At 37.4% G+C, this 18,369-nt stretch overlaps 1 protein-coding gene and 1 long non-coding RNA gene across 6 annotated transcripts in view; both read right to left on the bottom strand.

The window, feature by feature from the left end:
• Window positions 1–18,369, bottom strand: part of LOC134665869 (uncharacterized) — a 451,632-nt gene that overhangs the window by 80,178 nt on the left and 353,085 nt on the right. The window lies entirely within an intron of this gene.
• Window positions 1–18,369, bottom strand: part of LOC134665834 (four and a half LIM domains protein 2-like) — a 192,941-nt gene that overhangs the window by 18,166 nt on the left and 156,406 nt on the right. For 3 of the 4 annotated variants that reach the window (XM_063522849.1, XM_063522848.1, XM_063522852.1), the window contains 2 exons: window positions 9,914–10,114; window positions 6,227–6,401 (listed from right to left, as the gene is read on the bottom strand). In XM_063522849.1, coding sequence (XP_063378919.1) covers window positions 6,227–6,401; window positions 9,914–10,114 — 376 coding nt within the window. Of the gene's footprint in view, window positions 1–6,226; window positions 6,402–9,913; window positions 10,115–10,730; window positions 11,143–18,369 lie in introns of those variants that run through there. The other variant, XM_063522850.1, reaches the window with a different exon arrangement.

The raw sequence follows: 18,369 nt of genomic DNA, 5'->3' as shown, positions 1-18,369 counted from the left end.
AACAGCAGCATTTCCCACAAAGTCAGATGCCAAAAGCGCAATTCGTTTTCTGTTTGCATTCTGTACCTACATTTGATAATATGTGATGTGTATGTTAGTAGAACAAGGTGGCAAGAAAATGAAGAGTCCTTTGAGGTTGTGGGTGGATGTGGGCTGACGGATGATGGATAGGACCAGATAACCTAGAAATATATTTACATTCAAACTAATTATGCATATGTATTGCAAATGCATTGGAAGTAAACATCGATAAGTTGTAAAACAAATACGTATGTATGTCATGTTACAAAACAAAGATCTTAGTTAAAATTATCTGTTTTCTGAATTCAGTGTACCTAAAGCTCTAAATATGCAACCGATTGCAAAACTGAGTTTTTACTTTGATAAAGCTATCAACGTAAAACATTAATAATACCTATTGAATCAACGTTAAATACTCAAACATACTTCATAGTATTCTAAGATTTGTTGAATTTTTTTTAATGAATGGTATTTCTAAATAAATATAGTTGGTCGATTGACATAATGTAGGTACACTTGTACAGTCTCCGCCCAGTTTTGGCGGACGATCTTGAGCGAAGATTATGGCATCATTGAGGTGCGCCGTCATTATAAATTTTGTTTATCTGATTTTGAGTTTACCTCATCTTCGTAAATTTAGGGGCCATTAAAATACTTGAAAAATATGATAATTTACGACAGTAGCATATTTTTATCTTAACAGAGATACACTAAATAAATAAATATTTAAAAAAAAAAACAATCACAACTTTCTTTACAAAAGTACGTACCTATTATAAATAACTGAGTTTCAGGACGTCAAACCTCGTATTTTGTTTTCAATTGGCCTAGTTGGCAACAGCCTTGTAGGTATATTCTGTTGTCCCAAAAATATGCCTTACGTTTTATACTGTTATAAGACTAATATGATTTATTATAAGGTCATAAAATTATCTTATCTGAAAGGTGTCATTACATCGCGTTATGGCCGATGGGCACTAAATTAATAGCACTGATGCACTTGGGATGCAGGTCAGTGTCAACTTACTCCTACATCATTAGAAGCATTACTGTTATGTTTATTATACTTTTATGATGAAAGTAGCTAAATTTTAATCCTAAAAGTATTTGGTCTTTCACATTCTCCCCAAAAACGGAGAGAAACGATTTTTTTGTTCCTCTGACAATAATTTTCAATATGCTTGTTGCATAGCACCTACCTCAGGGAAACTTAAACAACGTATAGAAAGGATGGACACACATATATTCGGTATGGACATAGCAGGACGGCCGGCTACCATCTGCTTTAGTGTTTAAATTAAATATGTAAAGCGAACATGCACGGCAATGGTAGTTCGGACAACATTGCTGGATTGATCGTTAAATCACTAGTAGCGCTGTTTCGGGGTTCCGTGGCGTAAACTATTATTTGTAACTTTATCACTAACTAGTTACATTAGCTGGGGTAAATAAAACATCTATATATTTAAATACTTTGTTACCTATTAGATACTGTAGAACTAAGATATGCTAAACAACACAGATAGCTCACACGAAAACTGGAGTCGGAAATACCCACCGCGAAAACCGAAATTCGCAAATCGCGGGGATCTTTCTCTTTTACTCCAACGAAGGCGTAATTAGAGTGACAGAGAAAAATCGCCGCAATTTGCGAACTTCGATTTTCGCGGTTATAGCCTTCACTTTAGTGCTGTAGGTACCAAATAAAAAATGCCTAAGTTTAAGTATATGTTTTGTTAACCTCTAAATTTCTACTCATAAGTTTATATTTAAGAGCTCATTAAAACGATAAACCAAATGATAATATTTTAATCCCTTCTACGCATATGGGCACTGGGCTTTTTCTCCATACTCAAACATTCATTAATATTAATATGACAGTATTTAACGCTATTATAATGCGGAGAGCTCAATACATCACCCGGTGATTTAATCGCAGGACCAATGAATAATTTAAAACAAAACACTGTCTGTGCCACAAATCTAATAATACAATTTTATTGAAGGAAGCGGGCAAATTTGGTACTAAATTATTTTCATATTACCTCGCTGTTTTATTCAGTGTGGTAGCGACGCTACTTCTTGTTCTGGCAATTTTGTAAACTCAGACAGTTTTATAAGAAATAAACAGCCGAAATACAACTTTATGCATCTAGAAATAAGGAAACGTTAGGTTTTCCCAATGTGTGCTGTACTGGTTATACTAATGATGTGCCCACGCCTTTATTTCCAAGTGGGTATGATTTTGTTTTTGTATGGAAATCAGGGGAAGATGCCGTGCGGTGATTTATGGATATTGCGAGAGTATTTTTCCATGAGGATATTGTAGGTAAGTAATTATTTTAAATGTTATTGGAAAATACATGACTAAGCAAACATTTATTAAAATGTTTTTCAACTAGGTACATACTTAAGTTAAAAACTTACACTTTTTTCCATTAAAAAAATTTGTTTGAAAACAAAATCCGAATATTTTTGTTATATTATATGAGCCTAGAGTGTCCCACTGCTAGGCAAAGGCCTCCCTCCTCCCTTTCCACGTATCCCGGTCTTGACCCGTCTCCCACCAGTTCCTATTAAGATAGTTTGTCGGAAAGAGAAGAGTTGTGGAATGTAATACATATTGGGCCCCATACATTCCACGACTCTTCTTTTTCCGCACAGACTAGACAAAATAAATTGCCCCCACCTCGCTTCTATCTTCAATCTTTGTGACCAAACTTTGATCACCAGATCACTATCGTTCAAAAACTAATACTTTACTGTCCCAACCTAGTTTCCTAAACTTGTATATGGCTTATTAGAACCTAATCTCAAGGTCGATCGGCATCCGGCATATTATTAATCGTAAATTTACGGCATTATAGATATTATAGAGCCTTATGGCTATTGCGGCCCACGCACGGTGATTCACCATGTCACACTATGACACTTGACAAACAGTAATGGACATAAGTTGTGTCATGTTTATGTTGACATTTTGCACCATTGGAATTAGTTACACAATATTTTCTCTAAATAATTTAGAGTTTTAAGACTTACAAAATAGAAAGTTCAATTAATCACGGGAATTGGCAGCACGTATACCAATATACATATATTCGCATCAAAAACTCTCAAAATGCATTCTCGTAAAAACACAGGCATTGCATAGGTCAGCGCAAGGCTGTAAAGTATTAGCTTGGTTATATACATAAAATATGTTTCTGACATCACCGATTTCTGCGAATGTCGAAGATTTAAAGGTCAACTGCCTGAAAACAGCAATACTTTGATCCACGACCGTGTGAGCTTAGGTTACACGTACATCTGTAGACTAACACGCCATACCGGACCTCACATTTATTATTTTGAAATCATCCTTATAACGGACTAAGTATTTATCTATAACAGTTACAACGGCGCTTTTACCGGTGCTAGCTCATCTCTCTCACACTCATGTTGCACAAGGATTGTAGGAATGAGAAGATAAATATCCGAACGCCCCGTTTACCTATGAGAATTCGACTTTGGTGTTAAAATTAAAATAATCGATGTAATTACATGAGTCATTGGGTCGCTTCCGCGATTCGGTTGGATCATCGCGTGGACGTGGGAGTCATTGAAAAGACATTGGGCATGAGATTCGCAAAAACGTGGTTATTGTTTCAGCCTATACGGTACTTAACTTTAATTGGTTTTTCTAGAGTTTCAATGTTTTAATTAAGCATTTCAATCTATCAGTTGATGGTCTAATGGCAAAAAACTTAATTGATGGTCTTAGGTAATGTTATGCTATGAGCTATGAATGACATACTCGTGGAAATAATCTATTACTTTGAATCCAAAAGTGCATCAAAGATTTATGATTTAATTTTTTAGTTTTAGCGTTTTGATTATGTTATAGAAATGTTATTAAATAAAAGAAGATTTAGCGAGGTTACCTAAAATAGAACATGGCTGGTACAAAAATCATAGCAAGCTATTTCAAACTTGGATTTATTGGTCTCAGTACAAACGGGGCAAGGGTTGACTTTGTTATCGAATACACAACAAAATCGATACAGATTTCCAATTAACTCGATAAAGAAGCCACGCGGGGTCAATGCAGATGTGATTCAATAGGTTTCCAATTGAACCCAAACAAGTGACATCATCTATCAATAAGGAACGAGGAACTCGTTCTCAAATGTGTATAAGTCGTATGAAAATTATATCAAAAACGTATTGGCCGCGTGCGCTTCAACACGCAAAGAAACTAATGGTCGGAAATCCCATATAGTTGTTACTCGTATCTGTGTATTTCTCCATTACATTAACCACGGTACATAATGGTTCAACATACAACCAGTATGTACTAGCACATTAGATTTTCTGGTGGTTAAATTAGGAATTTTTATAGCTTGATACTCGTAGAGTTTAAGTGTTCCGTTTACCTAATTGCAGCACCATTTTAAATAGAGGTCTTACAATTATGTAAATTTTCCCTAAAAACGTGGCCGTACATTCATTTTATATTCATTACAATTCTTAATAACTCAAATTTCGTTTCGTAGCCGTACATTCATTTTATATTCATTACAATTTTAAATAACTCAAATTTCGTTTAGATGCCTATCTAAAATTGATTCCAGTGACATGGACGTATTTTTTTATAAACACAACCAGTGGCACTAAAATATCCGGGTGTTTCATCGCCCTCATCAGTCTTCCTAAAATATCGACGAAAGCAAACACCGGGTATCATGTACCTCGGATTAAATTAGCTTTTGGCTCTTACTTTTTTTTTGACTTTAACACAACAGATAAAACACATTTATAGAAGCTGGACATATTTATAGCCATAAAGAAATGGGCCATTACACTGCACTGTAGATATCACACAGAAAAGCGTTTTAAAATTTAAGTTTTGACTATTTTTATCGGGTTAAATTCCTAAATTTTGTGTGACAAAAATGTACGTGACGGATCACTAATAATTTTAATTTGTGTGCGTTTATCGTAATACTCTTTTGTTTTATGTACGACTAGAAGGACCCATTATACACATAGAAATCAGAGACAAACAATCCTCTTCAATCCATTAGTGATGTTCCAATTTCAATTACAGAGGCCATGTAAGTGCCCAACGACACCGCACGGCCAGTTTGCGCTCATTTGCCGTCGTTTCGCTCACAATTTACGACTGTTTCGCCCGCATTGTGAGTTAATTTGCGATTAGATTACTCTTATGGGCATATTATGTCAGAGCTGTGATTCAATTTGGATTCGCTTTTAGTTATGTGGCATGTTTAATACAATTAAAGATAAATTACATGTTTTTCCGCGTATTTACATAGTAGTACAAACGGCATCCGACAGCGAATCGCTCAACTTACTACAAAAAAGGCGGTAAAATGAGTCACTAAAACTCAATCAAATTTACTGTATACGGCCAGTGCAAGTCCATAAAGGGGTTTAAAAGTAAAACGGTCGAGGTTATGGCATTGGCATTGGTTGTTTTCTTTGAATGGCGGCCTTAACGCCTCCTTGTTGAGCTACTGGTTGGAGAGACGCCTTTATATGGTTTATACACACCCGGCAGCTTGTATTGAACAGGTCACGCTAAAATAGGCATTGTGTCAGAGAGATAAGGACGTTGACATGTCACTGAATTATGGGTAGATACGGAGGTAAACATTAAAAGAAAACCTATTTAAAACAAGATTAAATATTTAAACGTGCTTTTGAAAACGATTTTGTTTTAACTAAAATTGAAATAGTTAAAAGATTTTTTCTAAAACTGAAATTTTCAGGCAACTTAAAAACATTATTTCCCCCTTTAAATAGGTTTACGTATTTTGCGAGTACAACCATTCATTATCATATTATCAATGAAAATATTCAACATTAATAAATATAACGGCACTTCGATACAGTTAATAGACATTTCGTGACTCCCATTTAAGCCAGACGACTAAATCATCACATTTTATCTCTACTTCTATGACTGATGTTTCACTACTTTTTCAAAGGCTCTATAAAATCGGAATGTCAAGTTGTAATTCAAATACTTATGTGACTTCCACGGCAAAAGGTACCTTATGGCGGCTGGCGCTTACGTCGCATAGCGCCGCAATAATATTGTAGCGGCATTAATAATAGCGTAAGCGCCAATCGCCATAAGGTACCTTTACCCGTGGGACGTGACATATATCGAATAGATTTCTTATTAAGAAGTACTTACCGGCGCGGAACACTTCACCGCAGCCATCGCAGCGGCTGGCGAACTGCGCGTCGTAGCAGTTGCCGCAGTAGATCTTGTCGAGCTTGGAGCCGAACTGCTTGTCCACCAGCGACACGCGGCACTTGGCGCACAGGAAACACGCCTCGTGCCAGTGCTTGTCCTTGTACGACAGGTCCTGGAAATATGAGCGACGTTTACAATTTGCTACTTTCCTACTACAGGCCTATTCGGATTTCGAGATAACCACAAGATTTTAAGACGATTTAGAGATCAACTAGATCTACATAGTGACTTGGATATCTAAGTCATAACTTGTCGAAATCATTCAAGAGGACCTCCAGAATCGCGGAAACGTCAAATATGACATATCTATCTTACAAATATCTTTAAATTATCCGTATCGTAACTTGTTGAAGTCTAGTAGAAATCTAATTCATTTTCCGAATCGAGCCGCTAGTCAAATCAGCTTCTTATTGAATGTAACAGCAATGTGTTTAACATAATTCTAATACCTCATCGTCAATATTGAGTAACATTATATTCGTGTAATAATATCATCATTTCATTTGTCAAATAGGTATAGGTACTGTGTCTATGAAGAAATTCTTAAGATAATTTATATAACACCATTTTAATACTTATTAGTCGTTCGTAATTCGAATTGAATGGAAAATTACAATATGAAACTCGTGTCTCGAAATGATTTTCTTTATCCGTGGTTCTTAGAACGATGTTAACGCGAACCTAAATAGGAAGAAGCAGGCAACTCATTGACAGACAAGGTATAATTAACATGTACAAAACAACTCCAACTGACATGATACTAAATTAACAAGTGGTTAGAAACAAAAACTGGTCAAGGGTAAGTAGAATTTGTTGTATTGTACGTATTTAGAACATCTTTATAAATAATTATGAAATGTAGAATAAATAGTACCTACTAGAAGTTAAATTTTAGTTTGAATACAATTTTATAAATAGAGTCATAATATTTGCGATACAACATGGTGAATGTATACATATATGTAATGAATGAGTATTGAGTAACTTTATTACCTAGAATTGTTTACTTTAACGTTTTTAGGATGCATATCAATACAATACCTTGCTTTTTGATATTTTCATTGACATTCGATTGAAATCGTATTATGTAGTTGTACTAGAAACCACATTAAATAGCAATAAGATTAAGTTTTTCAATTCTAGCACGGAACTCTTGTGAATCCTAATATTAGTGGGCGATAATTATTGAGCTTAACTTTGATTAAGAACCATTCGCAATACTGTATATGGCTTGCCTTGCGGTAATTAATAATTAAGGGGACATAAATCATTAAAACGACGAGTAATTTAGTGTCTTAATTTGTTGTGATTGCTAATGAGTAGATTTTAATTAAAATTGATTATATTTTTTCTCAAAATAATTTGCTCTGTTGTGTGAAAATAAGACAAACAAAGTGTGTTTCTCATTATTATAGGTACGGCGGCAACCAAATAACTGAAGATTCTGTCGGTGGTATACAACTCTTCAGAAAAAATGTTATTGATTGATTGATTGTATGCATCAAGTGTGTGTTTTGCTGTGGAAATAAAAAGCCAATGGATGATAAATGCAATACTTTTTGTTTACCTAGGTACATCTAGATAGTTTCATGACAATATTAAAACGGACAAATACGAAATTTTGTACTTTATTTTTTTAAATAATTGGGTTGTTTCTATTTTTTATCGAGATTTCTGATTCTTTCATTCTTAAATTAGTCGTACCATCTCTATATACACCTAAATTTGTATGTAATTTATAGTGTCTGATATCTACTCACAGACCCATTACGAATACAGACTCTGTATGTATTTAGGTTTTGTTTTCGGTTCAACTTAGATTAGTTATCCCTCGATTTCCTGTTTCAATCATTCATAATCTACAGCGTACATTAATTTGGCGTCTTACGAGTATATCAGACGCAAATCGATATGAGCAGCAGCTCAGACGTCATAACTACAATCTCGAGCTATTTCTAGTCCGTGATTCACAAAGTTTCAAGACAAACATTCATACTATCAAACTCTATTACATACATCAATATAAAGTTCACTGACCAAATAACGAGTTTAATGTAATACCAAGCGTAACAGCCAGCGACACTGTATTTCATATATTTCATATTTTAACAGTTCGTAAGAACACCAGAAGAATTCAAATAAATCACGCAGCGGTTGACGAATGCTTCACTGTTCAGGTTTCAAAATAAAGCGCCCCTCATTCCAGATCTATTCCTGCTCGGCTCTCAGCGCGCGTTTAAAACTCGCGTGTCGTAATGTCAATAAAATATGAAAGTTTATTTTTACCGATTACGAAATACTTAGCGGGGAGTCATGTATAAATCTCGAAAGAATTACTGACAGATCCGACGATGGCTCAAGGTCGGCACATTAAAACTGTTTCCAGCTCGGAAATAGAATCAGCAGGCGTTTGTTCGCACCGCTCGCCAATTTGTTTAAGTCAAAACAAAACTGCAAAATAATTCTAATAATATTTCCATGATTTATTTGGCTGTTCGTAAACAAGAATCTAGCTTTTATTTCTGCGTTATTTGTAGCTGTTGCTGCTACAGCAGCTATGCTGGGATTACACGGTCTTAAGTTTCATTGTAAACAACAGCCAGCTTCAGCCATTTGAATAGGAACTGCGAAATGAACGGGACTAAATATCTACAATAAAAACTACCTGCAATAAATCTTTTAAATATCAAATTTGCTGAGCTTATAGTCCATGAGCTGGCCAGGTTGGCCTCTATCTAATTGTCTATCCCAACAGGGAAAGTGGTCGCGTGGAATGTTTATTCATTATCTTAAGGATTGAGTAAACAGCGACAAGGTGCAGCTGTTATTCGGACAGGAAAAGTCATTCGTCGGCGGTGGAGATAAATGTGTAGTGTTTGGCGTGGCGTGCCCACGTTGGCTTGGCACGGGCGCTGGGGCCGTGTGCAGAGGTACGCCCGAGGAATCTGGGCCGGCTGGAGTGACATAACTAAATTTGATCGGCCGTAACAAAGCTCAGAGTGCCGAGGATTCTTATTTCAATACAAATGATACACTGCTCTTTCTACTATCACTTTGCCAATATTCAATATTGATTGTTTCCCGTAGCGTAGTAAGAAGAATTTAAGCACCATATTGGAATTATTGCATTAATATGGGTAATAATAGTATTCGGCTAGACAATTGAATCAATAATGAGCCTCTATTATTGCGCACGAATAGATGGAAATTTATTGACTTAAAGACTTGCCTTTTGGCTTGCCCAATGATTTGCAAACTATCAACACATGGTCTCGGTATAACGAGCCAACTTTGACACCATGTTTTTCAGACTGACATCATATTATATTACTAAACTACAGTATCTATCTATCCCACTATCACACTTGTCATCAGCAGGTTTTTCTTGTATACCTTTCTTGAGTGTTTTTTTAACCATTGTCTTCTTTTTCTGAGTCAAACAAAAGTGAAAGCAGCTCACATATAGCCAACGTTCATCCAAAGTTGGGACGAGTTGATTAAAGTTCTAAGACAGTTCCCAAGCTTCGAGTCAAGCTCCTGACAAGTTGATCTTAACTGACGAATGTTCAGGTGACACGTAATTGATTAATTGTTGCAATTGGTCGAAGTGGAAGTTGTGGTTACCTTGGAGTCGATGCCGATGGTCTTGTTGCATTCCTCGCAGCCGTTGGCGAAGACGCTCTCGTAGCACTTGATGCAGTAGGGGTGCTCATCGCGCAGCACGTAGCGCTGGCCGGTCAGCGACTCGTCGCACTGCCAGCAGCAGAAGTGCCCGCTGTGCCAGTCCTTGTTCATCGCCTTGGTGTATTCGCCACTGAAAATTAGCTGTGAACAAGGATAATTCATATAAGAATTGAGGAAATTCGATATCCAAGGAAATCGCTCCCTTATTAATCAAATTTCAAACTGATTCGGTATGATTATTCCAGTTTATTGCCAATAGTTTCAAAGATAGTAAAACAGGTTTATAATGGCTTGTTTTATTTATAGAAGTATGGCGAAAAATCTTTAGTCAAGATTGCCAAGATGCTTAACCTAGGCTAAAAGGGATTAAGTACTTAGTAGGTACTAGGTTCGCGACTTTGACCTATATGAAGATTATATATTTTGTTAGATGGTTATTGGTTAATACGAATACATCCTATAATGTACCTATTCAGAAACACATTCTAGGAGTCTAAAACTCTTTAGTTGTAACATATCATATTTCATGTTTGCGTTGTTTCTTAATCAGCTTCATTGTTTATAGATTAGTATAAAACTGTAATATGCCTATAAATACCTTAGATTAGGTCGGGTATGTGAGGGTGGCCAATAGCGAACCTACGAATGTAAACATCATGTACATGTCACTAAAGGTCGAACACGGTAATCGACACTTGGCTGCACAGACACTGTCGCATCACTGAGGGTCAAGGGAGTTTGGCCACCGCACACATACCCATCGTCGCCGACATTGCTGGTGGTGGTCTGCTCGATCTCTGTGACTGTGACCTCGCCATCCTTAGATTCCCTACGCTTCGAGGACTTCTTGACCTTCCTGGTCTTCCTCTCGGTGGTGGTGTACTGGACTTGAACGTCAACGTCAGCCATGGCAGCAGTCGGTCTGCCTGATTTCAAAAAGCGATACGACGCGGTCGCGACCCGAATTCGAATGGCGAGCACCGGTATAGGATAGCGGGAATTATTCCAGAATGTTTAGCGTCGTCGGTGGGGGGAGTTTGGGATTTAAATTTGGAAGAGTGACGGAGAGGGCAGGTGCGCGGGCGGCTCCCGAGCGAGGCGACCCGAGAATCGCGTGTTTCCCGGAGTAGCCCGTCCGCCAGAACTTGGGCTTCACAGCGATCCGGCACTAGGCTTCCCCACTTTGGGAGATAATTGCTTTTGTATTTGCTGCCAATTATTTCCATTTTTAGCATTCTCTCATTATTTGGCAAGGCTACTTGGCGCTTAGATGCATTTCGGATCTTTTTTGACGTAACAATTAGATACACAGTCATCGCTGTTTGATCCGGTGACTGGTAATTTACAAAAAACAAGTCGATTCAGAATACAACTATTTAAATACAGAACTTAGTTTAGCTAAGTTACCCCTATGTAATGACCAAACTTGATATCCTTACGAAAGTTCTTTCATATTTGCATAGAACATTGCAATTAATAAGAGAAAATTGGGTCAAATTATTATAGAAAACCATGAGGCATTATTTCAGTATCAAGCTTTCGGTTAGTTAAATCGGTATCGGTGTCAGTTAATGCAATTTGCGCGTCAGAGCACTCGAAACTGTATTCTAATACATATTTGGGTCACTCGACATGAGTGTTACAAGAAACTCACGCCGCCCTATTATTGGTTAACAATTACTGGTTTATGCAAGGTCGGTGATGCACTATTAAAAGGCGTTACCAAATGAGTTCTAAAGTTACATATACTGGAGTCAGTTATGTAACCCCATATAACCATTCCAGTCGCAGAATCATCAAAGTGGTAACTAAATGTCAGATGTGTCGTAACAGAGTCCACACAATGTGTCTAGAATTGTTTCGAAACAAAGTGTCGTCGCCGTGTGTACACTTTTCCGTAACAAGGTGTCGACACATTTGTGTGCACTTTGCGTGCGGTTTGCGACTAAATCTGACAGCAAATTTGTGACAGCAAATGTCAATATAAAATACCTCTTGAAAACCAAGGTTTGTCAAACTACTATTAGTGTCTCGTGTGCTCGTAAGCCATCGTGGGCGATGCAAATGATAATAATCGACCAAAACCATATAAACACCCAACACCCGTCAACCTTTTACAGAAAAGTTTTTAAAGAAATGCAATAAGCTACTTAGGTCAGCCAACGAATGCTCAAAAAAGTTGTAGAGGGAAATGCTCGGAACACAATTTTTGACTCTGTAACTTGGTTTGGACAAGTTAGGAGGTGAACATATCAAAAGTCCCCGGCCGTAGCCCTTGAGCGGGGGGAAGAGAGGCGGCTTTGAAGGTCCCATTTTCCGGTTTTTCGATTATATCTCGGAAACTATGCATCTTAGCGACATGGCCACTTATACAAAATGAAAGTTAATTTAATTTGTTACAAGTTTATTCAGTCAATTTTTTCGATATGTTGAATAGTTTTTGAGATATCCGCTCTTGAAAGTTTATTTAGGGCTCTCAATTTTATCTTGATATATCTACATCAGTGAAGGTGCTAGGCCGTGTATGGTATCGTTTTCGTATAAATCTGGGTTGCTGAATCCATTTAAGATATCACATTGACACCATTCCACAAAATTAAAAAAATCTTTTTAGGGTTCCGTACCTCAAAAGCAAAAAACTGAATCCTTATAGGATCACTCGTGCGTCTGTATGTCTGTCTGTCTGAATACACAAAATAGTTCTTTACCTATAGATGACAGGAAAACCTATTAGAAATGTGCAGTCAAGCGCGAGTCGGACTTAATGTACGGAACCCTTAATACGCGAGTCCGACTCGCACTTGGTCGGTTTTTTTAAACTCCTCTTGACGCTTAACCGCTGAACCGATTTCGTTGAAATTTGGTATAGAAATAGTTTGCGTCCCGGAACAGGACATAGGATAGATCTTATAACCAAAATCATCTTTTGAAGGTGTGAAAAGTGGCGTGGAAATTTGTACGGGAAATCAATAACCGCTGAACCGATTTATAATATATTTGTGATGGTCTACATCTTTGATTTAGTTAGAAATGATAAAAAAAACATGACTTCAAACCTAAACTTAAACAGTATTAACTTCAAGAAGTCAATTCTGAATTCCCCCCTACCTTACACCTCATTTCACACTTTTGAAGGATGATTTTTGAGATAACTTATTATGTCCTGTCTCGGGACTCAAAATATATGTGTACTAAATTTAAATTAAAACTGTTCAGCAGTTTAAGCGTGAAGAGGGGTTTAAAAGAAAGTAAGTTTATATGTTTTTACTTTGGAATGGTGTCAATGTGATACCATAACTAAATTTGGTACTGCGAATTTATACGAAAACGATACCAAACATGGCCTCGTAGCTTTACTGTTGTAGAAGTCAAGATAAAATTAAGAGCCCTAAATTCTTATTACTTGGCCTAACTTGTGTAGAAGGAAAAGGAAAAATAAAAGTCTTCGGCAGGAATATAAGACACAAATATAATATTTTTTTTTGCGTTACTATTTCAATCATCAAATATAAACATACCTTGATTATATTATTCTAGTGAGATCCTCACAGATAAACAAAAACATTTACTTAAAAAATTACAAGGTCGAAATGTCACGGAACTTGTGAGAGTAATACGTGAAAAATAAAAACTTTTATGACAAAAAAATCTGGACACAATTTAAGAAGCATCCCATTGCGTCGAGGAATCATCTGTATTTTTGCTTGTTTCATTACCTCCTCGCTTCTTTTTTTGTCCTTTGTATTCTGTAGCAATTTGTTAGATCTGAAAATAAAGATAACTTGCGTCGTCACGGATGTCGATTTATAGGTTTTAGGGAGTGCAGAATTCGAAAACGATGATCATTTTATAATCCAAGATGGCGGCTACGTATTTTGTCATAAAAGTCGTCATGAATATCGTTTTATAGATTTTAGGAAGTGCCGATTTCGAAAATGATGACCAGTTTGGAATCCAAGATGTGTGCCGTGCACTTTGTCATAAAAGTCGTCATGGATATCGTTTTATAGGTTTTAGGGAGTGCAGAATTCGAAAATGATGACCATTTTGGATTCCAAGATGTCTGCCGTGCACTTTGTCATATAAGCCGTCATAGATGTTGATTTATAGTTGTTAGGAAGAGCAGATTTCGAAAATGATGACCATGACCAACAAAACGACATCCATGTCGACTTTTAACATAGTGCATGGCCGCCATCTTGGATTCCAAAATAGTTATTATTTTCGAAATCTGCGCTCCCTAAAAACCTATAAAACGACAGCCATGACGACTTTAATGACATACTGCATGGCCGCCATTTTGGATTCCAAAATGTCTGCCGTGCACTTTGTCATATAAGCCGTCATAGATGTTGATTTATAGTTGTTAGGAAGAGCAGATTTCGAAAATGATGACCATGACCAACAAAACGACATCCATGTCGACTTTTAACATAGTGCATGGCCGCCATCTTGGATTCCAAAATAGTTATTATTTTCGAAATCTGCGCTCCCTAAAACCTATAAAACGACAGCCATGACGACTTTAATGACATACTGCATGGCCGCCATTTTGGATTCCAAGATGTCTGCCGTGCACTTTGTCATATAAGCCGTCATAGATGTTGATTTATAGTTGTTAGGAAGAGCAGATTTCGAAAATGATGACCATGACCAACAAAACGACATCCATGTCGACTTTTAACATAGTGCATGGCCGCCATCTTGGATTCCAAAATAGTTATTATTTTCGAAATCTGCGCTCCCTAAAACCTATAAAACGACAGCCATGACGACTTTAATGACATACTGCATGGCCGCCATTTTGGATTCCAAAATGGTCATCATTTTCGAAATCAGGGCCCCCTAAAACCTATAAAACGACACCCATGACAACTTTTATGACATAGTGCATGGCCGCCATTTTGGATTCCAAAATGGTCATCATTTTCGAAATCAGGGCCCCCTAAAACCTATAAAACGACACCCATGACAACTTTTATGACATAGTGCATGGCCGCCATTTTGGATTCCAAAATGGCCATCATTTTCGAAATCTGCGTCCCCTAAAACCTATAAAACGACATCCATGACGACTTTTATGACATAGTGCATGGACGCCATCTTGGAATCCAAAATGGTCATCGTTTTCGAAATCTGCGCCCCCTAAAACCTATAAAACGACACCCATGACGACTTTTATGACATAGTGCATGGCCACCATTTTGGAATCCAAAATGGTCATCATTTTCTAAATCTGAGCTCCCCAAAACCTATAAAACGACACCCATGACAACTTTTATGACAGTGCATGGCCGCCATTTTGGATTTCAAAATGGTCATCATTTTCTAAATCGGGGCCCCCTAAATCCTATAAAACGACATCCATGACGACTTTTATGACATAGTGCATGGCCGCCATTTTGGAATCGAAAATGGTTATCGTTTTCGAAATCTGCGCCCCCCAAAACCTATAAAACGACACCCATGACGACTTTCATGACATAGTGCATGGCCGCCATTCTGGATTCCAAAATGGTCATCATTTTCGAAAGCGGGGCCCCCTAAAACCTATAAAACGACATCCATGACGACTTTTATAACACAGTGCATGGCCGCCATCTTGGAATCCAAAATGGTGTACGTTTTCTAAATCTGCGCCCCCTAAAACCTATAAAACGACACCCATGACGACTTTTATGACATAGTGCATGGCCACCATTTTGGAATCCAAAATGGTCATCATTTTCTAAATCTGCGCCCCCCAAAACCTATAAAACGACACCCATGACGACTTTTATGACATAGTGCATGGCCACCATTTTGGAATCCAAAATGGTCATCATTTTCTAAATCTGAGCCCCCCAAAACCTATAAAACGACACCCATGACAGCTTTTATGACAGTGCATGGCCGCCATTTTGGATTTCAAAATGGTCATCATTTTCTAAATCGGGGCCCCCTAAATCCTATAAAACGACATCCATGACGACTTTTATGACATAGTGCATGGCCGCCATTTTGGAATCGAAAATGGTTATCGTTTTCGAAATCTGCGCCCCCCAAAACCTATAAAACGACACCCATGACGACTTTCATGACATAGTGCATGGCCGCCATTCTGGATTCCAAAATGGTCATCATTTTCGAAAGCGGGGCCCCCTAAAACCTATAAAACGACATCCATGACGACTTTTATAACACAGTGCATGGCCGCCATCTTGGAATCCAAAATGGTCATCGTTTTCGAAATCTGCGCCCCCTAAAACCTATAAAACGACACCCATGACAACTTTTATGACATAGTGCATGGCCACCATTTTGGAATCCAAAATGGTCATCATTTTCTAAATCTGCGCCCCCCAAAACCTATAAAACGACATCCATGACGACTTTTATGACATAGTGCATGGACGCCATTTTGCAATCGAAAATGGTTATCGTTTTCGAAATCTGCGCCCCCCAATATCTATAAAACGACACCCATGACGACTTTCATGACATAGTGCATGGCCGCCATTCTGGATTCCAAAATGGTCATCATTTTCTAAATCTGCGCCCCCCAAAACCTATAAAACGACACCCATGACAACTTTTATGACATAGTGCATGGCCGCCATTTTGGATTTCAAAATGGTCATCATTTTCTAAATCGGGGCCCCCTAAAACCTATAAAACGACATCCATGACGACTTTTATGACATAGTGCATGGCCGCCATCTTGGAATCCAAAATGGTCATCATTTTTGAAATCTGCGCCTCCTAAAACCTATAAAACGACACCCCTGACGACTTTTATGGCATAGTGCATGGCCGCCATTTTGGATTCCAAAATGGTCATCATTTTCGAAATCGTCACTCCCTAAAACCTATAAATCGACACCAATCTCGACTTTTATGACAAAGTGTTTGGCTACCATCTGCATGCAAGACATTTCTATTATTTTTACGTACAAAAATGGCCCCCTGTCAACTTCCAACCGAGATTTAATCGTTAATTTATTCGATTAATGTTCAGATTAATTCAATTTCAATCTATGTTATGTCGACTAAACTAATCGTGATTAAAATTTGAGGATTAACTTTTTTATTCCATTAATTAGTCGAATAAACAGTTAATCTAAGTCCCATCTCTGACCACGTCATTTTTACACTTTGAGAATATCTGAAAACAAATGAACACAAGGAGCCATTTTGCAAATCCAGTAACTTTGTTATTACTTTTGACAGCGCGTGTCATGTGTCTACACAGAGTCGACACAAAGTCGAAACATTTGCGACTACTTTGTGACTGCAATATTTCTCAACCTTAAACCATATTTATACATCATAATTAACAAGTTTCGTAGTATGTAAAGCGTTATTTCTGTTATTTAAGTATAGTATACGCATCGAAGTACTAAAAATGCATCAAATAACATATTTATGAACACAAGCACTGAGAAGTAAACAATTTCATTTCCGGCTAAACTAAAACGATGTGGTGGCGCGTTGATTATATCACACTTAGTTTATCAAATCACTCGAGCAATTTAATTCCCCACAATAATTTAAGTCCTATTGTAATATAAATGCAAACAATATATAATTACGTCTTGTAATCCGTTTTAGAGATGGCGTATTAATGTCACTTATTTTTATTTAACTATTTTTCCATCTGACAGTTTCCATTTGACAGGAACGAAATGAACGAATGAACGAATGATTTTGGCATAAAGTAGTCGCAAACTAGTAACAATGTGTGCACACGGCGACCACACTTTATGTCACTTTGTGTCATGTGTCGACCCTTCCCCATTTCTGGTAACTGTGTCGACACGGCGACGACTCTGCGACTGGAATTGTGACCGAAACAGACGGTGTCGACACAAGATGTGTCTACACCGCGTCGTAACGGCGACTGGAAATGGTTGTATGGGACGCTGCCATACATGACCCAAAAAAATTTTATTAAGCTATGAGCTTCATCACATCTGATATTTGAGTAATTCTAAGCATTTCTAGCGTGAAGTGGGGGGGAGGGTGGGGTACAAAGACGGCCGCCATCCGTCATCTTTAAAAAAAATCTACTCTGATCCTGGTGGGTACTAGGGCAAGTTTGGTATCATTTTCGTATAAACCAAAGACGTAGAATTCATTGCTGATATTTGTTTTTTCAATTTCATAGTAATTTTACAAGAAAAACGTAAAAAGGTGAAAAATTTGGTTGGAGATTTTTGCTACGCGGAGCCGAAACTACAAAAGATAGAAAGTTGAAATTTGCACACTAGATTACATTTATAAAGTGTACAAGAGATAAGAAGCGATTTTGAGAAATTCAACCCCTAAGGGGGTTAAAAAGGGGATGAAAGTTTGTATGGGGTTCAAGTTTTATTTTAAGCTAGGAATTTGAAACTTCGTAAAACGATATATTATTA

The sequence above is a fragment of the Cydia fagiglandana genome, chromosome 7 (assembly GCF_963556715.1).
Source record: "Cydia fagiglandana chromosome 7, ilCydFagi1.1, whole genome shotgun sequence".
Taxonomy (NCBI): Eukaryota; Metazoa; Arthropoda; class Insecta; order Lepidoptera; family Tortricidae; genus Cydia; species Cydia fagiglandana.
This window is presented reverse-complemented; position numbering and strand designations above follow the sequence as displayed.